The 26,813-nt window shown below is 37.9% G+C and overlaps 1 protein-coding gene across 2 annotated transcripts; it reads left to right on the forward strand.

Moving 5' to 3' along the window:
• The first annotated feature begins 13,526 nt into the window (after positions 1-13,526).
• On the forward strand, positions 13,527-23,946 carry LOC110457343 (zinc finger protein Xfin-like). Of its 2 annotated transcripts, none has more exons than XM_021508570.1 (3): positions 13,527-13,644; positions 16,802-19,736; positions 20,555-23,946. In XM_021508570.1, exons 2-3 carry the CDS (start codon positions 16,877-16,879, stop codon positions 22,501-22,503), a joined length of 4,809 nt encoding a protein of 1,602 aa, XP_021364245.1. In that variant the 5' UTR covers positions 13,527-13,644; positions 16,802-16,876; the 3' UTR covers positions 22,504-23,946. The 2 variants fall into 2 exon arrangements, with proteins under 2 accessions (XP_021364245.1, XP_021364246.1); XM_021508571.1 differs by lacking the exon at positions 13,527-13,644 and adding an exon at positions 14,124-14,429.
• The last annotated feature ends 2,867 nt before the right edge of the window (positions 23,947-26,813 follow it).

The raw sequence follows: 26,813 nt of genomic DNA on the forward strand, positions 1-26,813 counted from the left end.
GTAAAGAGAGTGGTATACAGAGTAAAGAGAGTGGTATACAGAGTATATAAGGATTAGTATGCACAGTATCTACGAAGTCGTGTACAGAGTGTATTGAGAGTGGTATACAGGGTATATATAGAGAGTGATATACAGAGGTTCTTAAGGAGTGGTATACATAGTATAGAGAGTGGTATACAGAGTATATTGAGAGTGGTTTACAGAGTAAATAGTGAGTAATATACAGAGTATATGAGGAGTGGTATACAGATTATATAGTGAGTGATATACGGAATATATCAGGAGTGGTAAATATAGTATAAAGGTGTGTTATAATGAATATCTTGAGTGGTATACATAAAATAAAAGAGTGGTATATAGAATATATGAGGAGTTGTATACAGAGTATATGAGGAGTGATATACAGTGTATATCGAGCGGTATACAGGCTATTTTAGGAGTGGTATACATATAATACAGAGTAGTATTCAGAGGGAAGTAAACAGTGATATAGAGAGTGTTAAACAGAGCATATAGAGAATTGTGTACAGAGTTTATAACGAATGAAATATATCTGTACTTCATATATTCTGTATAGTACCTTTATATACTGTGTATACATAACCGTATCTTTACATTATTCTGAATTTCTTTAATAAGCTATGTATATGAAGTATCTCTCATGACTATTTTCAGTTATATATCATCTAAATGCTGAAACTTGTTGTTAATATACCGCATATAAACTTACACAATTTGATTTACCTCATAAAGAGTCATCACTTATTGGGTATGAGTATCCTCTATATATAACAAAAGATGTTTGTTTCCTGTTACATGTTTGAAAAAAAATATGTATAGGTATATTGTAGATAGGTAATAAATTCAATTTTTCAGTTATTTTTATTAAGCCTATACATAGAAAGGAGAGTGATCTTAACTTGATCAGTTCTTTCTTTGAAAATTGGCAAAAAAGTTTTGGGTAGGCACAAACAAATATATTTATGGCCATTTTTATATTATGAAAGGATGTGGCCACCTTAGGGTTGAGAGGCTGGGCCAATATGGGGAAATTGGCAAATTTTAACTTTAAATTAAGACTACTTTCTAGAAGGACCTGTCACCATATAAATTGTTACAATATATGGTAAAAAAAGGCTGAGGCAATAAGGCGACCATATTTTGTATCAGTCAAGTTTCTACAACCTAGAAGGGCATGTCATAAGATGGGCCCAATATAGAGCAAAATAAGACAATTTCATCTTCAAAAAACTACTTTTCCTTAATGACTGTACAGATTGTAGCATATCTCCCTCCCAGGTCTGAAAAACTGGGACAAAGCAGCCATAGAGAAATTTTGGGTGTAAAGCTTTATGTACTTTAAATTATCAAGATTCCCCACCATACCCTGAACACATCCATGCTTACAGGATTGGCTCCAGGGTCATTTCCTGCTCCTGAGAGCTTATTCCCCAGGCCTTAACATGAAATCAGTTCAGATCCCTTTCGTATGTTGCTGGACATGCAGAGAAAATAACACTCATGCTATCAAGTCCTTAATTGAGCCCAACCAATCCCTGAGGACTTCCTCCCTGGGTCATAGCATGGAAATTGTCGAGATCACCAAGCTCATATTTCTTGTATGGTAAGAGGTAATCTAAACAACCAATAAGACAACTCTTATATAGATGAGGTATAATAATAACTTTCCTACAGAGAATAGCGATCTAAAATGCCCTGACGTATGGGAGGTGTATACCTGATGTAAAGGAGGTGATACCTGATGAATAAAAGGCGTTACCTGATGTAAAGAAGGTGTAAACCTGATGTATGGGAGGTGTTTACCTGATGTATAGGTGGTGTATACCTGATGTATGGGAGGAGAATACCTGGTACCTGATATATGGGAGTGACCCAAAGGTATTTACTTTTGTTTTATTCAAAATTAACAACTGAACTACACAAGTTGGTTAAACTGCAACAGCCAGTAATTATATAACAATCTTATCAACGGCTGGAACCTCTCCTTGACGAGAAATCAAATAGTCAATTGGTAAAGTATCTGACAGAATCTATACTTGTTTCTAGCAAGACCAATCACTCTTTCCACATGGATACGGACATGGGCAATGTTTCTTGTAGATTCTACCTCCAGGGCCGAAAACTGACTCTTACCCTTAGTAAAGCTAGGTATTTTTACCTCTGCACACATTAATCCGACACTTTCTTGAATGTCAAACCCTCTGTCAGCTAGTACTAAATCTCCTGGTAGAAGCTTCTTAAGAAAGTCACTGTTTTCAACAATTTTCTTATCACTGCTAGTTATAAACCTTTCCGAACGCAACTTGAGTGTTCCGAAGAGCCATTGGGAACTTAGAAAATGTCTGTGAAGTTGCTGGGTTTGATCATTCAAATGACCATTGGTTTTGTTGGCCAAAAAGAAAAAGGGTCAGAAATAGTTCTTATTGGTGTGAGAATCACTGTCATTTGTTAATCTGTTGCACTCATTTTCAACCAGAATGAAAGTAGTTTGCTGATGATTTATATGGTGATCAGGNTTTCTTTGAAATGTGTCTACCTGAGGTATGCTGTTTATTCCAAGTTTCTGGTTAATAGTCTTACAGCTATTTTGAGGTAAAGATACATCTAGTCGATGTCAGAAAGCTGAGTTAGTTGATTCAACATGTATCATTCACATCACTTGTCTTCTTTGTTGTAAGCAAAATTTATTGATATCTGCTGATTTTCCTGTGTTATAAATTCATGGTCTAAAGTTTGTGCTCATGTTGTTTGTGAGTTAACAGGTAAAGAACATGTACATCTATTCAGTGTTCTTCCAAACCAATCAAATTAGTTAACCTCCCCTCACTCACCCCAAGTAGTTGGTTAAGATTTGGTCTATTTTTCAAAGACTGTCCTATATGTTAATTTAGACCTGGTGGTCAAGAATCTTGCAATCTACCAGATATAATCAAATCTTAAAGACATGAAGAATATTTATAATGAAATACAATTTATTATACCCAGAACATTAACTGTTTATTTTTACATTTGATCTAACTTGACCTCTCTAGGTTAATTTAAGTCAAAGAAAAAATTCAAAATAAAATATATTTGACAGGCAATATTTTTTCAGGGATATGCTATGCATGTGTACATATCACTATAGCAAGGTTATTTTATTAGATTAAATTAATCTCATCATCTTTATTTATGAAAAGTGTCTGTCACTGATCATAAACTAGGGAACTTCAAAAATGAAGAATGCCTTATATTTCAGTTCATTTTGCAAATGAATTTTATCACACATGGGAGCATAAATTATGGTAACTGGACTTTTCCCCCAAAAGTTTGAAGCAGATTCCAAGAGAAATATTCGGTTTACTGGTACATGTGCTGAAAATTTGGGCTCAAGACTCAAAAACTTGTGGATAAGTATTGCATAACTCTTTTTAATAATAATATCTAGGATAGATATTTCAGCCCAAAAACCAATATTAATTTTTGAATACAGAAAAAAAATCGGTTTGAGAATAATCTGTTTCAAACAGTCTTTTTTGTGTCGCCTGCGAAAAGCTGGTGACACATAGCTATTGCTATGTCGGCGGCGTCGTCCGCACAGAGGTTTTCGTGCGATAACTTGTGTTTCCTTGGGCCGATCAAACTCAAACTTCATGCAGTGCTTCCTTACCAAAAGCAGGGATGTGTCAGAAATCCAATATGGCCGCCACTGCTGCCATTTTGAAAAATTATTTCAAACTTAAAGTCAAGTTCTAATAGGCCGATCTAACTGAAACTCGGTCTAGGAATGATCAGCTCACGGTCCTGACAAACTTAAGTTAACGTTATACTTAAATATTTTTTTTACTTAAATTGGTACATATTTCAACAAACAAAAAAAATACTGTAGGACTCAGGTGACCGTTAAGGCCCATGGGCCTCTTGTTTTAGCATAGAATTGTGTGGTGTTGATATTTCTACAAGACGGTTTAATTTATTCAAGTGCCGTTGTTTAGTTGTGTCGAACTGGAAGGCGATTTGGGGTCCACCTTGGTGAACACCGGAATGACACAGAAACCCAAGAAGGTAGGAAATTCCCCATATCAGAAAGAAAACAGTCGGAGTCCCAGATAAATAAATCGGCAATCACAGACCATGCCACACAGAAAAACCATGTGATTGACTGGGCTAACTCGAAAGTTTTGGACAGAGAGGGCAATCTGTTCACGTGGCAGATAAAGGAAGCCATATGGATACGCCGTAGTGGGCCAGTTCTAAATCGAGACGAGGGGGCTCAAAGACTCTCGCACATCTATGACCAAGTGTTAACAAAGCGTAGCTGAATTGAGTCATTTCGATACATATATAACAACTATTGTACATACGTCTCCAGCGTAGCCGAAATCGACATCGATTTTATGGACAACTAGACACATTTTACACCTTTGTGTGCATATACGCCTCCCTGGCCATTTGTCTGATGAAGGTGACAGTGTACATATCGTACTAGTAATTGAAACGTCACATAGAACAATTTTATTGGTTGTGAAAAAAGAACTAATCTCATAATCCATACTTACCAACCTGAAGAAAATGTTTAGAAAGAGCCACATGGGCCTAACAGGTCACCTGAGTTGTAATTCAATTGTTATTTGTTGTTGTGATATGACAAAAACAAATATTACATATGTATAGCAGGGAATGTTGTCCCTCCCCAGGGAGGAATGGGTAACCAAGGGGTTGTGAAATTCACATTTTGACTAAGCACATCAGGATATTTCCATCCATAAGGAGGTTTTCATCATAGTAGACAATTATTGTTTTAGCTATTTTGACCCCTTTTGGCTCTGCCCCTCAGGCCCTTAGCGTGCACATGATGACAACTCCAACCAGTAATGAATTTGTTACTACTGAAAATTGATAAGATATATATTGAAAAGACTCTTTTTTTTCTTTTTTTTTTCTTTTTTTTTTCTTTTTTTTTTCAAGTGATATGTTTAAAAGCTTTATACCTACTTACAAATTATATATCTATTTTCTGAAATTGGCTTTGATCCTTAACAGTGTGTGATGGCTAGTGTGTTATACATATGGACTGTATGGCCTGTATCTGTTGAGGGAATAAATCCAATATCACCAAATATTTATACTCAACAGTTTACTTTATATGAATACCAGTAACTCATTGTTTAATACGTGATACTATTCACTGAAGATAATAGTCTAGTAAATATCTCAAATTAAATATCCCTAGTGAAAGGGTTATTATATCTCAAGAATACTGAACAAGTCTGTTTACATCAAGGAGTTACTTCCCCTTATCCCAAACATCATATCAATGTACAAATATATGTCTGTGTTTCTTACCACCTGTTGTCACTTTAAGGAGAGGACTTAGATAGGCTATGCCTGATGTCTGATCCTATTGGCTATTGCTTATATTGTCAATAAAATTTGTTGAAATTGAAAATTGAAAGTCTCATTTCCATAAACTATAGCAAAATGTATCCCCTCCCCAGAAGTAAATGGGCGACAATTGATAAAAAAACGTATGCATCAGATATGCACCTCATATACATCAAGTATACACCTTCTATACACCAAATATACGCCTCCCATACATTAGGTATACACAACCTATACATCAAGCTCTTCCAAGCATCAGCTCCTATAAGTCGGATATCAACCTATACATCAGGTATACACCTTCTAAACATCAGGTATACACCTTCTAAACATCAGGTATATACCTTCTAAACATCGGGTATACACAACCTATGCATCAGGTATACACTTTCTATACATCAGGCATATATACACCTTCCAAACATCAGGTATATACCTTCTAAAGATCGGGTATACACCTTCTAAACATCAGGTATACATAACCTATACATCAGGTATATACCTTCTAAACATCAGGTAAATAACTTCTTAACATCAGGTATACACCTTCTAAACCTTCTATACATCAGGTAAACACCTTCTATACATCAGGTATACACCTCCCATACATCAGGTATACACCTCCTATAGGTCAGGTATATACCTCCTATAGTTCAGGTATACATATCCTATCTTTCAATACCTGTTACAAGAAGGTGTGCAAACTGTGTCCATACACGCGCTCCAAAGATACATTTCAATGTACAATCAATGGCAAAGTGTATCACATATTACTAACACTGACATGCACATCAGTCAATGTGGTGTACCTTATTACCTGCAAAAAAATGCAATTTACAGTACATTGGCGAGACCTGCACCCAGCTCAATATCAGAATCAACCACCACCGCTGCTCCATCAAGCAGAACAAACCAGACTTCCCTGTGGAAAGGCATTTTAATATGCCTAGCCATAGTTGGAAAGACATGCAGGTGGTTGCCATAGATCATTGCCCTACATGGGATGAAACGAGACGATGTACGAGAGAACGGTTTTGGATCACCAATCTACAAACCCGCTACCCTCGAGGTATGAACGAACGATAGGCGGTTGCCATCCGCTCGTTTTCCTTCCAGGGGGCATTTGACCTAATGGTGCATTACTGCACACTTGGTCTGCTATCTCGCCTGCCTGCTGCTACATGTCAGTGTGTGTGACCAACAGCCGTTGTCAGATTAATTTTGCAGATTTATACAGTATCTTAGCCATTTCATCTACTTATTCCTCCTGTACTCACTTATTTGATAATTACATGCATATTTCCTGCAAACCGAACGAGGNGGCGACTAATGTGGGCAGTCCGTAGGAAATTGAGATTTTTTCACATTTACCGGGCCAGATTCCCACGTGCACATGTTCCACGTTTTTGATATCTCGTCCCTTCTTTCTGGTGCTTATCACTCGTTGACTCACCTTATGTGATAGTGCATCTTGCGCAAGAATAGGTCCTCTACATATATTTAGTAGTAAAAGAGTTTTCTAGAGGGATTCTTCTCCGATTTTGGTTATCATTTGGCGGGTCGTCTTAGTGCACTTTCGCTATAGAGCAGAGCCAGCGAGCGTTCTGATATTTAGACTATCAGCGTTCCTTGTCCGCGATGATATCAGCTTAATTGCTGCCTTCGGCTGTCTTAAGCCGAGGGGACTATTGGTTTTATATAATAGCTATACTTTCAATTATAGTATAAATCAGTTCTGTCTTCTTGTAATATGATGTATATGTACATGTAACTGTTCTGTTTCACTGTGTCTTGATAAAGGAGCGGGTCGCTCCGAAAATTTGACAACCTAAACTTGTCCACACTGTTGGAATTACTTCTTTGCCCCATATCCTATAGATCAGGTATACACCTCCCATAGATCAGGTATATACCTCCTATAGATCAGGTATACACCTCCCATACATTTGGTATATACACCTCCCATACATTAGGTATATACACCTCCCATACATTAGGTATACACACCTCTCATACATCATGTATATACGCCTCCCATACAACAGGTACACACCTCCTATATATATCAGGTAAATACCTAAACATCAGGTATATATATCCTATATATCAGGTATTCACCTCTCATATACATCCGGTATATTATACCTCCTATACATCAGGTAAAAACCTCCCATACATCAGGTATACACCCCCAGAACATCAGTAATACACCTTCTATACATCAGATTACACCTATACATCAATTATCCATGAGGTATATGCCAGGTCCATATTCGCTGTAGGTAAGGTACCTCATCTTTATAATAGTTGTCTGATTGGTTCATATTGATTGCATGTGCAAGAAATATAACATCATGTTGTTCGCTTGTGCTGGAGTTTCCCAATTATGTTCCCTAATTGTGGCCTCTCTAGTAATATATTGAATTGCACGAACTTGACATTTAGCTGCGTTTAGTTGGCGTTTATTTGCGATATATATTTACCATCGTATGGCATTGCCACTATATAACTCTACCAAATTCAGTTGACATTCATATAGGCTATGAATGCCATGGACCGATTGTTGACGTCATCATTATTATAACGTCATAATTGTTACGTTGGATACCACTGACCCTCCCTGGGCTATGGCTGTTCTAATTTTTGAACAAGCATACACGATACATACATTATTTGAACTAAATGCGGAATAATAGTAAATGTAATTGGCTTTTCTATGAGATGAACATACTCCAAAAATGGTTAATATAAATATTGCACTGCTTTCAGTTGGTATCTATAGACAAAATGAATTCGGACTGGAAAAAGGCACTCAACATGAAAAGCTTGCGCGCTTCATTGAATTTGCCTTTGTCCAGTTGGCATTCATATTGCCTATGAATGCCAACAGAAGCAGTACAATGTTTAAATATTTACCATCGTCTGGCATTTCCACGATATAACCCTACCAAATTCAATTGGCATTCATATAGGCTATGACTGCCATGGACGGATTGTTGACGTCATCATTATTATGACGTCATAATTGTTACGTTGGATATGGCTGTTCTATTCATTGAACAAGCATACACGATACATACATTATTGTAATAAATGTTGAATGATAATAAGTGTAATTGTTTTTTATGAGATGAGCAGATTCCAAAAATAGTAAATATAAGTATTGAACAGCTTTTAGTTGACAAAGGCAAATTAAACATGAAGCGCTTGTCCAGTTGACATACACCTATGAATGAATGAGTACGGACAAAGGCAAATTCAATGAAACGCCTAATTCATATTGAATTTGCCTTTGTCCAGTTGACAATCATTTTGCCTATAAAAGCAGTTGAATTTTACCATATTTTTTTAATTTGCTTAACTCATAGACATTTCCATTACACTTATTATTATTTAGTATTTCGTTTAATTAAAATGTTGAATTTATCTATGAGTTAATAGAACAGCCATCTGTCTTGGGATAGTCATTGTTATCCAAAGGTTTAGTTTTATTTTGTTTTGCGCCCTATGACCATTTAAGGACTTGCCTCGATGTGTGTTCCTGATGTATGCGTGCTTGTTGTGTATGCGTGCTTGTTGTGAATGTTGTGTATGCGTGCTTGTTGTGTATGTTGTGTATGCATGCTTGTTGTGTATGCGTGCTGGAGGCAGGTTATGTTGATGTTTCTGATGCCGACTTTATAGTGTCAACAAGAGTGATTGATATATAAGTTGTACCAAGTTGTTTCATAATTATTGAAAACAGAGTGCTACCTCACTAAAATACCATGTACGTTAATAGTGATACGTCTTCGTCCTGTCTTCGGTTTAAATTGTTAGAGAATTGTACGAATCAGAAATGTATACGGAGGTGTAACTTACTAGTGACGTCAAGCTACACGTATGACGTCACAAGTATCACGTGACCTTCTACTTCTACCGTAGATTATGTCAGAGATCTGCGAAAGAAAAAGACGGGGGAGTGACAAAACTAGGTAAAAATGGTTGTTTAATATTGAGAAGATAGGAGGGAAGCTTTGAAGGAGTCAGTTATCTTACACGCTACGTGTAGCAGACGGCAGTTTATTCCAGTCACAGATAGTTCTGGGGAAGAAGGATTGTTGTCTACAGGTAGTTCTGGAATGACGTGTTTGGTAGGAGTAGGAGTGAGAGAATGTGGTCTGTCGCGTTTTGGGTGTAAGAGTGTTCTGCTGGACTTAAACTAAGTTATGGGTAATTTCGTATAACATGGAGAGCCGTGCATCTTTACGTCTGGCCTGAAGACTGCGCCAACCAAGATCTAATAACATGTCACCAACGCTAGAGGTGTTATGAAATGTTGGTGACATAGCGTGCAGCCCTTCTCTGTACCATTTCTAATTTTTCAATATCACATTTTAGGTATGGGTCCAAGACAGGAGATGAGTACTCAAGAGATGGACGGATGAGTGACCTATAAGCATGTTCTTTAATTATCCTGGAGATTATTTTTTATTTCTTCTCAGGAAGCCCATGCAGTGTCTTATTTGCTTTCCCAGTGATGTTATTTAAATGAATAAATAAATAAATATACAACATTTGATCTGGCGCCCTATCTAGCTAACATAAGCCACTCTAAAGCGCTTTACAGTACATAGATATACAATTAATACAATAAGCATATACATTAATCAATAGTTTTTGAGGAATTCGCAAGAGCTGCCTTATCAGGCGCTAACTGCTAGTCCTATGCCACCTGGCTAATATCTCCCCATGTGTGTTTGCCTGCGTGTGTACTGGAGATGTAATATGTAATTTATATGGGACTCCCATTTAAGGTCTTGTTGCAATGCGACTCCTAAATACTTTGCCTTATCAACATTTTCAAGTGTGTGATTGTGGAGAGTAGTTATAAAGGACAGGATTTTTCCATTTTTCTTCCCACGTTTCAAGTTTAAGCAGATCGGATTGGAGGATGGCTGCATAGTGTCGTCTGAGAATAGACGGGTAGATGATGAGAGTCCAACAGGGATGTCGTTTATATAATATAAAAATAGACTTGGTCCGAGGACCGACCCCTGAGGGACCCCCGACTCCACTGCGACATACTAGGGGGGTACGGGGGCATGCCCCCGATTTTTTTTAGATCTAGAAGCACTATCGTGCCATCTGGTGGCTTTTAAGATACATATTTGAGTGTTTTAATTTAATTTACAGACAACATTTTTTGGTTGATTCATTCACTTCATTATTGAAAAGCATCGCAAAAATTCATATGTATTTCAAATGCGAAAGACAGCACTTTTTTCTCCTTTTTCTCTCCGACAAAAATGTGTCGCTTGTTGGAATTACCCGAAAATATCTGTTGCGTCATATCTCTTTCCTGATGAATCTAAATTACCTAGATATTTAAAATGTCGGAGCCAATATGAACAGATTAATTTCAGATTTTTTGCTGTTGTGTCCCCCAAATCCTTTTTATATCATCAACATTTCTCAGAACATAAGGTGACGGTAGCTCCTATATCGATGTTTAGATACATGTAAACATATATATCCAGTAGCCCTACTGAAGATAGGCCTAGGACTACTCTTAAAAAAATACTTGATCAGTTCATGACAGGGACAAATGAAGGCCTATATAATGTCACAGATTAGCAAAAGCTACATGTACGTGGCTTTTTCATATTACATTTGCAGGCGAAGTGAATGTAAAACCCAGATGGATCCTATACGCGCATATATCCGCCCTAAAACCTATAAAAACAATGCTAGTAACAAATCAATCTACAATTGTTATTTATTCGGAAGACCTTTAATTGGTGAAAAAAAATACACAAAAACTCCGTTGACTTAGTTGTATTTCATTACAATCGCTTGTTAAAATGTTGCCGTGTATGGAATTTGAACTCGTGAGCTTTTTCCCATCTTTTTGACAGGATATCGATATCCACTTTCACTTTAGTAAGACGCTTGTATTCCCGATATCAGGGGTAACAACAGTCAGACTGATCAGAACTGTGTTCGGTCGGTCCGGCATTACTAGGCCCTAATACTAATAGCCGTTTTAGACTCGTCGATGCCTAAGTTAATGTCGCAAGAGGATGTTGTTTCATGTGAACCTACAGCTGCTTGGAAGAAGTCAGATGCGGGTTTTTTGTTGGCTTTGCAGTCATGTTTCCGATATTGACAACTTTAAAAATACTAATAATAAAATCGGCACCAGGTACCATATAGGTTGGAACTTCCGGATACGTACTGATTGTCGGGCGGCTGTCGGTTATACAGTTAAATTTAATATATTTTTCAAATGAACCACATATCATTTAATCACTTTTCCGAACTACAAAATAAATGAATAAATAAATAAAAATATAATTGTTTATTTGAATTTTTGATGTGCATGCAACTGCTTATTTGCTTACGTGGCAGCTACGCGCCTGATTGTATTATGTTCATCTACATGAGACATTATATGACTGACAACTATATGTTCCAGAATTTTACTGCAAAATCATGTTAAGGAGATGGGACGATAAGTTTCTGGGTTATACTTAGGACCTTTCTTATATATTGGAGATATATGTGCGACTTTCCAATCAGAAGGATTAAACAAAATAGTGAGGATAGGTGCTTATTCATCTGATAGTTCCTTAAGAATTTTAGGGCTGATATTGTCTGGACCAGGAGATTTGTTTGTGTTGAGGTTGAATAGTAATTTCCTAATACCCTCATTAGTTATAGTAAGGTCAGTGATGGTAGGATAGTTTGAGGTCATTTTACATCTATCTTTAAACATAGCAGGGGATGTGGTTTCAGCACTGCTGGATACAGATTGAAATTGTCTGTTTAGGATATCTGCCTTACTCGACCAATAAGCTCATCAAAAGTATCGCCAGTAAGGTCACATTTGATTTCCTACATCTAGATAATGGGACACTTCTAAATATTCAACTATATCACAGGTTTCGCTAGTTTTTACAAAATGTCTAAAATCTTGCCCCAAATCCCGATGTTTATAGGCTCTAATTTAAAGGGACACATATGAATTGAGCCATACTGCGGCTCATTCTCGAAACTCCAGGGGTGGCCGGGTTGCCCTCACTTATAAACGTTCTTTGTCACAGGGACCTGAGAATTCGGACCTTAACTGAGGTGTTCCGAGTTATTTTTATATGTTTAGGGGTTTAGATTGACTTTCGGTAAAAATGTCGAAAATTCGACCCCACCTAACTTTCTTTGATCAAAAACAACATTTCTAGTTTACGCACGAAAAAATGCTTCGGAACGTTGTAAAGAAGGATATTTTTTTGGCTATATGCACAAAAAAATGCAATTCCTCCGCAAACACGCCATTTTAGAGAATCGAAGTTTTTCGCAGTCATAGAACCACTTTTTGTATATTCATGAAGTTGACATCAGTCACGTGCCGAGACGCGGGGTGTGATTGGCTTGCATCGAAGCGCAACCATTTTTTCACTAAAATTACCAGCCAACCTTGTGTACAGCGTACTCTGTGTCCCTCAATATGTAGAAGATAGTTGAAAGGCGCACTGTCAAGGAGAACGTAAAGTTTGTGGTTAAAAAAATGTTGTTGTTTTTTGCTCTTTTTTTTTAAAATAAAAAGTTAAACTGCATGTTTTGACACGAGGACGACGTCTGCTTCATGAATATACAAAAAGTTTCTCTATGACTACCAAAAAAACTTTGAAACTCTGAAATGGCGTTAATGTTTTGATGAAACAGAGATCAAATGTCCTGCTTTGTGAAGGTACTAGGTAGCAACCACGATCATTTCAATGTTTAATGTGAAAACAGAAACAGCCAAAGCCAGTCATGATCGCATCAGGTGAAATCTAATATAAGATCAGAACAATGTACTGAAAAGGAAAAGAAATTTATAAATAATGTTATCAACTTCATAAAATGAGGAAGACGAGTTTCGTCTGTTGAAGAGCCTTGCTCAAGCCCGGTATATTCAATGAGGTGGGGGAGGTGCATACAAACAAGATAGTTTTACCGAATTTTGTTGCAAACATATCAATTAATTTTTTAATTAATGCCACGAGATCAATTAATATTTCAGAGAATTTCTTTGACTAACGAACAAATTTGCTTGAATCGAATCCGGATTTTTTTTCTTCGGTTATTTTTCAGCTTGATTGACTTCCGGCGGAAATCATCCTAATTCGCTTGAGTCGGATTATATATCATTTTTTGTCATTTTCTGAATTTATAATCGACATTTCAAGAGATAGAAGACATTTGGACGAGAATCTTCTTTGTCACAGTTTGCAGAAGGTATGCTGTCATAATTTTAAAGCATTTTGGGCGCAAACTGAAGTGAGGAACCTGCCGAACTGATCAAATTGTATCGAGTGGCGTGAAATCATTTGGGTCAGAATGATCACGCCTGACTCTAATCAGGTTTCGCAAATTCTGCTGTATCTATCCATCACCTCACTAAGATTTATCAAGTTATCGATAAAACAAGATTCAAATTGTAGTATTTTACGTATATATACGTGCTTGTGATGTGCATTAATTGTTTCCTAAGATAGCATATGGTCATTTGACCTACAGACTCGACATTTAGGCGACGGCGAGTAATGTGGGATGAGTGATCTCCCTTGCACCGATTTGTCGGTCCAAACTGGACCTCAGGGACCATGTAGGTGCTGGGGTTCTGGGATATATGTGATATATTATCGCACCCCACTAGATATTGCACCCCCTTATACTAATAAATCATATGATTTATTAGTATAAAGGGATGATTTATTAGTATAAGCACGGAATTAGATTTAATACCGTGGTATAAGTGGGTGCCATATCTAGTGGGGTGCGATAATATATCACATATTCCAGAACGTGAGCACCTACGAACTGGACCACAGGTGACAGACAAGGCTAGTACCTGTGACTGGATCGCTTTCGTTTATCGCAATCCAAACGTTTGAACGGGTTGTGACCAGAGTTGTGCATCGATGAAATAGTGTTGGACCATTAGTAATCTGATGCTGCTTTCAGGCGAGCCTTGACCAAGCCTTGCAAGGCCTATTCATAAACTTTTGCATATCCGCCAGGTATTCTTATTACATAAGAGGCCGCTGGTCAGCCTTTTTTCTATCGGATATGATTTGGCCGACTGCGACGCCTTTCAAAAGTTTCTCGTCATGTAAAATCTCTAACATTGTTGTATTAATCCGCCAGGATTTATACTCGAAAATGTAACATTTAAAAACGGAACATACAAGCAAACCAATCATCCATTACAAAATTTGAATTATTAAAAGCCTGCTTTATGCTTATTGGCATTTCTGTTAGAATATGTAGTAATTTGCAAAGGTAAACACCAAGCAGATACATAACAAGAGATCCCAGAGTACCATCTTCATTAGTTCTATGTCAGTTTGATCTTTTCTCTATTCTTTTTGTTAAGTTTGCCTGTCAGCCATCTTAATCAAGTAAACATTCACAACTCAGGACCAAGCTAAGGGGAACCTACATATCAAATTTGAGAAAAATACCTCCAATAAATTCTGAGAAATAGCGATAACAAACTTAAACTGTAACAAGATGTCCAGCAGATATGATTTGATATGCATAATTAAGGACAAGAGGAACCCTTGTGTGAAATTTGAGAAAGATCCCTCCTGTCTACTGTAGTTTTTGAACAATAGGGCTAAAATAATATTAGTCCTAAATTCAATATGACCACCAGTGTTAGCAATCTTGGTTTTTCGAATCATCCTCAAAATTGAAATGCAGAACTAGTAACCATTGGGAACCTTCATGTGAAATTTGGGAAAGACCGCTCCGGAACATTCTTAGAAATAACGCTAACAAACTTTCATTCTCAAATTCAAGATGGCCATCTATTGGCCTTATTGGTTTTCCCTTCTGTCCCAAAATTTAATATTCGTAACTAGGGACCATGGGGCACTGTGATGTAAAATTTGAGAAAGACCCCTCCAGAACTTTCTGAAAAACAGAGCTAACAGACTAACTCTCAAATTCAAGATGGCTGCATGTCGGCCATTTTGGTTTTGTGATCAGTCCCAAAAAATGATATTCATAACTAGGGATCATAGGGAACCTTGATGTGAAATTTGAGAAAGATCCCTCCAGTAATTTCTGAGGAACAGCGCTAACAAACTTTCACTTTCAAATTCAAGATGGCTGCCCGTCGGCCATCTTAGTTTTGTGATCAGTCCCAAAAAACGATATGCTTAACTAGTGACGATGGGGAATCTATATGTAAAATCTGAGAAATATCCCTCAAATCCTTTATGAGAAAATAGCGCTAAAAAAAATCATTCTCAGATTAGATGGCTGGCTGTCGGTCATCTTGGATTTGCGTTCAGTCCCAAAATTTGATATGCATAACAAGGGATCATGGGGAACATTCATTAAAGATTTGAGAAAGATCCCTTCTGTACTTTCTGAGAAATAGTGCTAACAAGAATTGTTTAAGGACGGATGGACCACGGACACAGCCTCTCAGGGTGATTTGAATATATATATAGCCCGCCATCTGATGATGGTTGGCTAAAATTATGCTTTTTAAAAATATTGCGATACATCAATATTTCATCTCAGTATTGTGGTATGATAGGATATACCTGTTTTCTGATATATTGTGATAGCCCTAGTATATATCAACACTGGGTAAAGATGCCACTCAAAAGATGGGGCATTATTGTAGATGTAGAAAGGGAAGAAAGCATATAAAACAATGGACCACATTATAAACTTTCTGTCTTTATGACTGATTTCATTTAATTGTGCCATTTATTTCTCTTTTTTTTGTGCTTAATCTTGTCTCTTCATGGTGAAAAGATGAAACAACAAAAATCAGTCATCGTTAAGATCTGAGGTGTTTTTTTCTTTCTTTTCAGTGTATTGTGTTAAGGTCAAAGTTCAATGTCAACTTCATCGTACAAAAAATGTGTATATACACCCAGAGACAAAATAACACTATGAAATGGAATCTTTTGTGTTGTTCTTTCAGATGAAATGATTAAATCTAAGAATAGAATGGTTTAGGAAATTAACAGTTTGAAAATGGTCCAAATTTGGGAGTCTCCCTCCAAAAAATAGGGAGAGTTGGCAAGTTTGGATCTAGCTGACCAGAATAAAAAAGCACCTCAAGCTATTGTGTCCAGTACAAAAATTAAACGGCTGGAATAAAGTATTACTTTGCATAAATTAAAGGTTTTTCTTAACCTTTCCTCTCGGGAATAGATTTGGTTAATTTTCTGCGCAATTGTGGTTAAAATTTCCACCTTTAAATATATTTAGCTGCTACATCAAATTTTCAGTACATAGATTTCATACGTAAAGTTTGTGGTTTAAAACATTAATGTATACACATGAAACAGTTTTAGTTTTGACATTCGTTATATTCATGTGTATCATTAGTTAAATTAATTTCAAACATTTTTTTTCTTTTCAGCCAGCACTGAAGTGATGGAAGTTAACTGACAGATCCAGACTGTAAAGGGGGATTGTAAAAAATCCAAAAGTCAGAATGTCAATTCATTCGGCAGATGATCTGATTCAGCTTGCGGAAGCATCTGAAAGGGTTCGAGCTGGACGTGTTGGGGTCATTGGGCAGAACATCATTGCTGGGGCACCTGGACCAGATGGAGATAAAGAGGTTGAAGGTCAGAGTGAAGATGGAAACCAAGGTCATGCACAGGTCAGAGGTCAAGGGGACATTGTACAGTCTATATGTATAGAATCAAACAATGAAGGTTATGAAGGATCTGACCAGATTGTAAGCATTTCTGGCGGAGGCCAGCAGACACAGACAATCATTTTACAGGAATCTGAGGAGCTGGGAAGCCTTCTTCAAGAAGCTGGAGTTGTGCATATCATTGTACAAGATGAGGACGGAACCAGCAATAGCAACAGCCAAGGGGAGACAACTGCAGTCATAGCTGACAACATTGGAGAGTTGCTGGACAGAATAGCTAGTATCACTGGTGAATCTGTCAGTCAGGAGATTATAACAACATTTTCTAAGGACGAACCAAGTTCTGAAGGTACAGGTGAAGAAGATATCGTGGATAGAATTACGGGAAATGATGGTATAAAAGGAGAAATTGATGATATGCAGAGTAGTGGGTTTATTATCCATGAAGGGGAACAGTATAATATGTCTATTACACAAAAGGGTGAAGAGTACAGTGTAACTGTTGTACAGGGAGGTGAACAGAACAGCCTTCAAGAAGTACAGAAAAGTGAACATTCCAGCAGCCCAGACGTCAAGTTAGAAGAGGAAAACGATGAAACGATGCACACTGAGGATACTTTAGGAGAGCACAATGATGAAGGCACTGAAGACGAAGCTTCAGCAAACGAAGAAGCTGAGGAACCTGGCAAGAAGAAGAAGAAGAGAAAGAAAAAGAAAAAAATATTTAAAAAAGATAATGCTATCAATACAAGTCCAGACAAGATAAACATTGAGAATGAAGACACATCGGGAGTAAAGCGAGTCCGTCCAATCAAGTGTGACGGATGTAGTGAAACATTCCAGGATCAGGTTACATTTAAGGCTCACAGGCTGGAGAGTGGAGAGAGGCCACACACATGTGACGAGTGTAAACTGGACTTTGTCTGGAAGGTCGATCTTGCCCGACACAATCGTGAAAAACATGTATACATGTGTGCCGAATGTAGCAAGTTGTTTCCAACCAAGACTACACTAGATCTTCACCTGTTTCAGACCCACAACAAACCGACACCCCACCGCTGTCATGATTGCAATAAGAAGTTCCAGTCTGCAGAGGCGCTAGAAGAACATGTCAAATGCCACCAAAACGACCCCAAAACCAAGTGTGAAACCTGCGGTAAGACATATGTTACCAAGTACCTGCGTCAACACATGCTTCAGCACAATGGCACCAAACCTTACATCTGTGATATTTGTGGAATGGGATTCACCACTAAGCGGTCTGTCACCTTCCACAAGACGATTCACTCTGGGGATAAGCCTTATGAATGTGACATCTGTCACAAGACGTTTCGTCTGGAGGCACTCGTACGATCTCATAAGAGGACACACATGAAGAGTAAACCATTTCTGTGTTCTTTCTGCGGGAAAGGTTTCACCTCAAACTCAGACCTACAGCGCCACCTACAGGTTCACACATCAGCATGGAAGTTCAAATGTTCCATATGTGATCAGGGTTTTGGACAAAAAGGTCAGCTTGATACACATTTCCGGAAACACACTGGTGAGAAACCATTTAAATGTGATCAATGTCCCTGTTCCTATCGAAGCTGGAAAAGTCTAAAAGATCACAAGAAGACTCACTTGGATGTTAAACCGTACATGTGTGAGGTTTGTGGAAAGGGATATATTCGCAACGCTCTGCTCCAGCAGCACATGCAGATTCATGCGAAAGCTGAGATCAAATGCAAAACCTGTGGAATCATCATCGAACGGTTGGATTTGTATCGGGAACACATGAAGGAACATAGGGAGGAGAAGGAGAAATTATGTAACTATGAATGCCAAATTTGTCAGAAAAAATTCTATATTCAAGTTCGTTACCAGAGACATCTTGATCTTCATGCTGAAAGAGGACAGACAATATTCCCATGTAACATCTGTTCGAAGCGATTCAAGTCTCAGGCAATTTTAGACTCTCACCGACTGAAAAAGCACAATTGTCCTCCTTCTGATGTAGCAATGCAACAGCAACAGCTCCCCCAGCAGCAGCAGCAAGCTGCTCATTATCTGGAAAACTCGCAACAACAGACTCAACATCCACAGCAACAGATGCAACAGCCACAGCAACAGCTTTCTGAGTCTCAGCTTCATCATCAACATTTACAGCAGACACCCCCACAGCCTCATCAACAGCAGCAGCATATTTCACAGCAATCTATTCTAGCCCCACAGCACCACAGCCAGCAATCCCAACTCTCACATCCACAAAATCCTCAGCAGCCTCCTCAACAGTCACTACTTAATCACCATCAAATGTCCCAGCAACACCCCCAACAGTCACTTCTGGCTCCACAACAGAATTCTCAACAGCACCTTCAACAATCTCTACTTCCTAATCTACAGAATTCTCAGCAAATTCCTCATCTTCAGAATTCTCCTCAACAACTCCAGCAGTCACTGCTGTCAGAACAGCAAGTTTCTCAACAATATAATGAACTGTCGCAACTTTCTCATCTTCAAACTCCTCAGCAGCCTCATCAACAGTCTCTCCTGTCTCACCAATCATTGCTTGTCCAGCAAAGCCAGCATTCTGTTTCTCCCCTACAGAACCCTAACAACCAGGTAATGGATCATTCCGTGTCACCCCTACAGAACCATACCCAGGCCATGGAGCAGACCGCCATACAAGTGGCACCGCACTCAATGCAAGGTAAATATCTTTACTTTTCCTTAGCTTTATAAATAGTCTTGTGTACGCAGAACCAACTCTCTTCCTGCAGTTATATTAAGCATCTCATCTTATTCTTGTCGGTAGTTACATCTTTTGTTAAGCTCAATGATGGAGTGCAAATCATATCTTCTTAACAGATACTGTGAAAGAGACTTCTCGTGTGTGGAATTGGTTTCTCTTTGAACTGATCGCAGCGTAGAAATCTTTTCTTTAATAATGGTTGCAAAATCTGTATATAATTTATATTAATGATCTATATCTAGACATGTTTGTGTGTGGATATTTTTCACACTAAAATACTCAATTGCAAAAATACACTATTGCAAAAATACATTATCTTTCCGAGGGCTAGACAATACGGGAAGCCCGCTAGTCTGAAACTAGTGAAATCTACGATCGACTTGCAAATATTTGATATTATTTATCATGTTGAATAATATTGGGTTAGGGGAATCGGCACACTAAAACTGTAAACCATTAGACAGACAGATTAGTGTTATTTTTAACAAAAGTTAAGCCTTGATTTCCACACGGCGATAGTTAGACGTATGCAGTACATACTTCTGATATTGTTTATACAATAGGATATGTACAGTGATTTCTTTCTGAAATAGACGACTCTGGGACCATATAAGTTAGTGTCGGTTTGTAGATAGTTTCATACGGTACAGTCTACTTACTTTTTCTTGTCATTTTCTAAATAACCAGGTAAATTGTTTTCATTAGTGTACTGTTGCAGACCTTTAATTGTGATGTTAGTTGACATTAATTTTCTGTTTTCTGTTGATATTTTCTAGGAAACATCTTCACCTGTACACTGTGCCAAAGGACATGTGACAATGCCGAAAAATACGAGAGCCAGCGAACCCCTGGAAATTTCATCTGTATCAAGTGCCATCTTAAGGAAGGCTCGTCCATGAATAAAATCCGATACAAATGCGCAATCTGTGACCGGTTATTTATAGACCTTCAGAAGGCCCAGCTGCATAGTAAGGCCCATGCAAATACTCCAGAAGTGTCCGTCAGTGTTACCGACTCAACTGAACAGACCTACATGGTACAGATCGTTGAAGGTGACGGTGAAAAGGGAGGTAACAAGGTCATTCACTACTGTGATATATGTGGAAAGGGTTACACGTGGATTAACAGTCTTCACAGACACAAGAAACTCCACTGTACAGAAAATCTTAAGATCAAGAACACGAGCTTCAAGAACTATAAGTGCGAAATTTGTGGGAAGGGATTCACTTGGAGGTCTAATCTGAACCGCCACAAGCAAACACATCGCGACAAGATTATTTATATTTTCCGTACGGACGGCGAGGATATGACTCTGGAGGAAGATACCGCAGCAACTGATAAACCATTCCATGTGACCGGTATTGAGGGAACCGATTATTTGGAAATGGATTCCACATATGAGGATCATTTGGTCGAGGAACAGATTGAAAATAAGGATGTTGATAAGACATTTACATGTGATGTTTGTGGAAAGTCTTTCTTGTGGCAGAATAGTATGATAACTCACAGAAACTCACATTTCGTTTTCAACAGTCAGCCAAACATTGGGAACACCATGACTTACTCCAACAACATCCCTAGCCTCACAACATCTCCGAATAAGATGGAACAGATGGGCGACCAGAGCAGCCTTGGGAACATGATCCCAGCCAGTAACACTATTGTAATACAGTCGTCGGTGAACAATTTGATGACTGTGAACAATCCCGGTATAGCTCAAGTCGTGTCCAATGTACACCACCCTAACAGTAACACTGGCAACATTAACACCGTGGACGCCGTCGTTCAGGTGGTACAGACGGACTACATCTGCGACGTGTGCGGAGGTGACTTTTTCACACAGAAAAATTTAGAAGCTCACAAACAAGTCCACCTGATACCAGAAGTGGTCATAGGCTATTCAGAAACTAATCACATGGAATATCCGGCACTTCCCTCCGATAAAAAATTTGCCTGTGATGTCTGCGGTAAAGGTTTCAGCTGGAGTAACAGTTTAAGTCGTCATAAACAGGTCCACAAACGGCAGGTCTCGTCTTTGATTCCAGGTACAAGCCTGTCCGAGCAAGAAGACATGCAGAAGCCATTCAAGTGTGACTACTGTGGAAAGGGGTTTGCACGTCGTGATAACTTGAACTATCATAGACGAATCCATCAGGGTGCTAAGCCATACAGCTGTCACATTTGTGGGAAGTCGTTTAACTGGGGTTCGTATTATAAACAGCACATGGTCATGCACAAGGGGGATAAACCGTATGTATGTAAGTTCTGTGGGAAGGCGTATGCCTGGAATCTTTTGTTACAAAACCACTTGAGGACTCACACTGGAGAGAAACCATTTCAGTGTGAGATATGCAAGAAAAATTTCCGTCAGAGATCTCATTTGGCAGTACACATGAGGAGCCATTCGGGTGAAAAGATGAGCAAATGCGATGTCTGTAATAAAAAGTTTTTTGATTCATCCTCACTCAGACGTCACATGAGAATTCACTCAAAGGAGAAGCCATACAAATGTGAAATATGCAATAAACAGTTTTCAGATAGTTCCAATCTAAAAAGCCACATGCGAAGACATACCGGGGTCAAACCATTCGAATGTGGCGCCTGTGGAAGAATGTTCAGTGTAAAACAAAACCTAACGCGTCACTTCATCATACACAGAAAAGAAGAAGCCATGGCCAAGGAGAGGGCAGGATTGACTGGGAAAAAGTCAAAGGAAAAATCGTGAAATACCTAGTACTACTGAGGTAGACTTTTTCTGAACAATATACAGTAATGTCTTATGTCTGATTAATTAGATACTGTGAAAATATAGAAAAGGGTGGAAAAAAAAAGATAGCATCCGTATGCGTACAAGATTATTTTTTTCCCGGTGAAATGTACATCATATACATCATATACATATATGATGTACACTTCACCGTCTGTTCCCGAAGGCACTATTTAGAGAACTTGTTAGTTTTTGTCCTAAAGACATAATATATAAACTTGCTGAAAGCACTATAGATAAAGACCACTTTTTTTTCAACTCTGAAGGCACAAGAGAGAAGACATTTTTGATTCTCCTAGTGCATGTATTGGGTAATTGCTAACATAAATCTTGTAAGTTTTACACTGATGTAAATGTGAATTTTTGAGCTGAAAATGCTTGGGGGGGGGGGGGAAACACTCGACGCCCATTCTCACTTATCATGCGCCATTAACCGAAAATCATGTCGCATGATCTTTTCACCACCTATAAAATAGCCTATATGTTAAAAACTATAGTTCACTGTTTTAACATTGATGTTTTCCAAACTCATACAATTTTTTTAATGAAAATGTACGGTAATTTTTACATGAACATGCCAATATACTCAATTAATCATTGTCGCGTCACTTTTTCTGATACAAAAAGCTTTGCATTTGTGTTCAGTTTAAGTTTACTTATATCCAAACCAAATTTGATTAATTCAATATCAATAATTTAAGCTAAAACATTATTTTTTAGCGATTATCTACTGTCGCAAAATGTCATGCCAGATACGTTACTAAACAAAACACCCATAATACAAGCATTTATTATCAGTAAATACAAGTTTGAAAATATCTTGGTATATTGACTCAAGGTTTCTTATATCGCATATAAATCCATCGACATTAGTTCCATAGACATATATCAAGTATCCTGTATGAAACTTGGTATTCATGGTTTGTCCGTTAAAATCTCAACAGATACGTGACCTGTATTTGGGTTTTTTATAGCTTACACTATACAACTGAAGTATAGTGATATTGTATACAGTTAAATAGCATTATATTGTGTTATCAATGTACGTATCAAACAAGTGATTCCATTTACTTTACCAATACTAACTCCATGTTTTTGTTATGCCCTAATTACCACTTTGTAAAATAGATATTTACAGGTGAGCATCACATTTGTTACAGCTCTGGATGATTTTTTTTCAAATTGATTTTGAAAAATATTAGTGAGTTGTTCACCCTTTTCTCATATACCATGTGCAAATAAATTTTCATTGCATTTTAATTTTTGTCTTTTTCGTCCTCAGTAATGAGGGGAAATTAATCATTGCATTGACATTAGGAAAAAGCCTAATTAACTCATTCACCCCTGAAATTTCATAATGAACTATTCCAACTTTTTATTTGGAAGAGTTCAACTGTGCCTTCAGGGGTGAATGAGTTAATTTAGTAATTAAATGTAAAGGGGGAAATTAACACTGGGAAAAATATGTATTTTACTCGCAAAGGGCAAACATTGTACCTTTATCCTATATGATGCAGACATACATTTTTGTATTCTACATGATTTTAATATATGTTTACCGCTGTTCAGTTATTTAAGAGTAAACTTAATAAGATGAATACTTACAATGGTCTCTATTCTCTATTACAGTAATGTCATTAGACTGCATTGTACATTATCGTGAGTGTGTAATGGTAGACTGTGAAATGAGATGTTTTTGAATGATCATATAAACATGTACTCGTAATATACTATAATGTAGTTCTAAGGTGGTAGAGCCAACAGCGCCTTTCTCGTGTGCATGTGTAGGTGGTTCCAGTACCCTTCACTTTGAATACCTAAAGGTATGAAGGGTAGTTGAGGAATAGGGGTCGTATAATGTATACGTGTTAGAAGGGAAATGGTGGTATTTTTTATTTAATTAAAATCTGTTTCATGTAACCCATGAATCTGAGGTTTTTATTTTGTAATAACCCTGAAGATTTTCTCACTATGAATCAAGGGGCTTTTGGATCACCTCAGCTGATATTCATTTTTAATTCAGGATTAAATGCTCTTGGAACACCACAGCCAATTTAATACAGTCATGTGATTCAACCATTCGGAACACATCAGCCTTTTGATTTTGGTCATCTCCTTTGATGAATGATAATGTCATCAGAACGAGGTGTTCCGAATGGTAATTCTACCTTCAGTTGGGTATTCTGAATGAAATGGAAGGCTGATCTGAGGTATATGTACTCTGAATGACCAGATCTGTATATTTCTGTATATAAATTGTTCATGGATTGTAACATTTGTGTGACTTAGTTAGTTTACTATGAACTGTTAAGATGTTTGTTTTTCTCATTAACGAAGTTCATTTTTTTTCGTATTCATTTGTTTTTTGGAACAATAAACATGCATAAATTTTAAATATTGAGTTTGTATTCTTTGAAATCTAATTAAGTTACTGAATTGTAAACTGTTGATATTCTGTTTTAGTAATTCTGCCTTCATTTTCATCAGCAAAATATCAATTCACCAGTATTAGCAAATAAACCAGATGAATAGGTACAGGTAGTCAGGATTACCTCTAGGCTATCTAGAGAAGCTAGGACATTAATTAGAAATGCCAGAATATCTAAGGATCCCTGTCCCTACCTCAAGGCTATCTAGAGAAGCTAGGACATCAATTAGAAATGCCAGAATATCTAAGGATCACCTGTCCCTACCTCAAGGCTATCTAGAGAAACTAGGACATCAAATAGAAATGCCAGAATATCTAAGGATCCCTGTCCCTACCTCTAGGCTATCTAGAGAAGCTAGGACATCAAAAAGAAATGCCAGAATATCTAAGGATCACCTGTCCCTACCTCTAGGCTATCTAGAGAAGCCAGGACATCAAATAGAAATGCCAGAATATCTAAGGATCCCTGTCCCTACCTCTAGGCTATCTAGAGAAGCTAGGATATCAAATAGAAATGCCAGAATATCTAAGGATCACCTGTCCCTAATTCTAGGCTATCTAGAGAATCTAGGATATCAAATAGAAATGCCAGAATATCTAAGGATCACCTGTCCCTACCTCTAGGCTATCTAGAGAAGCCAGGACATCAAATAGAAATGCCAGAATATCTAAGGATCCCTGTCCCTACCTCTAGGCTATCTAGAGAAGCTAGGACATCAAATAGAAATGCCAGAATATCTAAGGATCACCTGTCCCTACCTCTAGGCTATCTAGAGAAGCCAGGACATCAAATAGAAATGCCAGAATATCTAAGGATCCCTGTCCCTACCTCTAGGCTATCTAGAGAAGCTAGGACATCAAATAGAAATGCCAGAATATCTAAGGATCACCTGTCCCTACCTCTAGGCTATCTAGAGAAGCCAGGACATCAAATAGAAATGCCAGAATATCTAAGGATCCCTGTCCCTACCTCTAGGCTATCTAGAGAAGCTAGGACATCAAATAGAAATGCCAGAATATCTAAGGATCACCTGTCCCTACCTCTAGGCTATCTAGAGAAGCCAGGACATCAAATAGAAATGCCAGAATATCTAAGGATCCCTGTCCCTACCTCTAGGCTATCTAGAGAAGCTAGGACATCAAATAGAAATGCCAGAATATCTAAGGATCACCTGTCCCTACCTCTAGGCTATCTAGAGAAGCCAGGACATCAAATAGAAATGCCAGAATATCTAAGGATCCCTGTCCCTACCTCTAGGCTATCTAGAGAAGCTAGGACATCAAATAGAAATGCCAGAATATCTAAGGATCACCTGTCCCTACCTCTAGGCTATCTAGAGAAGCCAGGACATCAAATAGAAATGCCAGAATATCTAAGGATCCCTGTCCCTACCTCTAGGCTATCTAGAGAAGCTAGGACATCAAATAGAAATGCCAGAATATCTAAGGATCACCTGTCCCTACCTCTAGGCTATCTAGAGAAGCCAGGACATCAAATAGAAATGCCAGAATATCTAAGGATCCCTGTCCCTACCTCTAGGCTATCTAGAGAAGCTAGGACATCAAATAGAAATGCCAGAATATCTAAGGATCACCTGTCCCTACCTCTAGGCTATCTAGAGAAGCCAGGACATCAAATAGAAATGCCAGAATATCTAAGGATCCCTGTCCCTACCTCTAGGCTATCTAGAGAAGCTAGGACATCAAATAGAAATGCCAGAATATCTAAGGATCACCTGTCCCTACCTCTAGGCTATCTAGAGAAGCTAGGGCATCAAATAGAAATGCCAGAATATCTAAGGATCACCTGTCCCTACCTCAAGGCTATCTAGAGAAGATA

The sequence above is a fragment of the Mizuhopecten yessoensis genome, unplaced genomic scaffold, assembly GCF_002113885.1.
Source record: "Mizuhopecten yessoensis strain PY_sf001 unplaced genomic scaffold, ASM211388v2 scaffold9109, whole genome shotgun sequence".
In the NCBI taxonomy this organism is placed as follows: domain Eukaryota; kingdom Metazoa; phylum Mollusca; class Bivalvia; order Pectinida; family Pectinidae; genus Mizuhopecten; species Mizuhopecten yessoensis.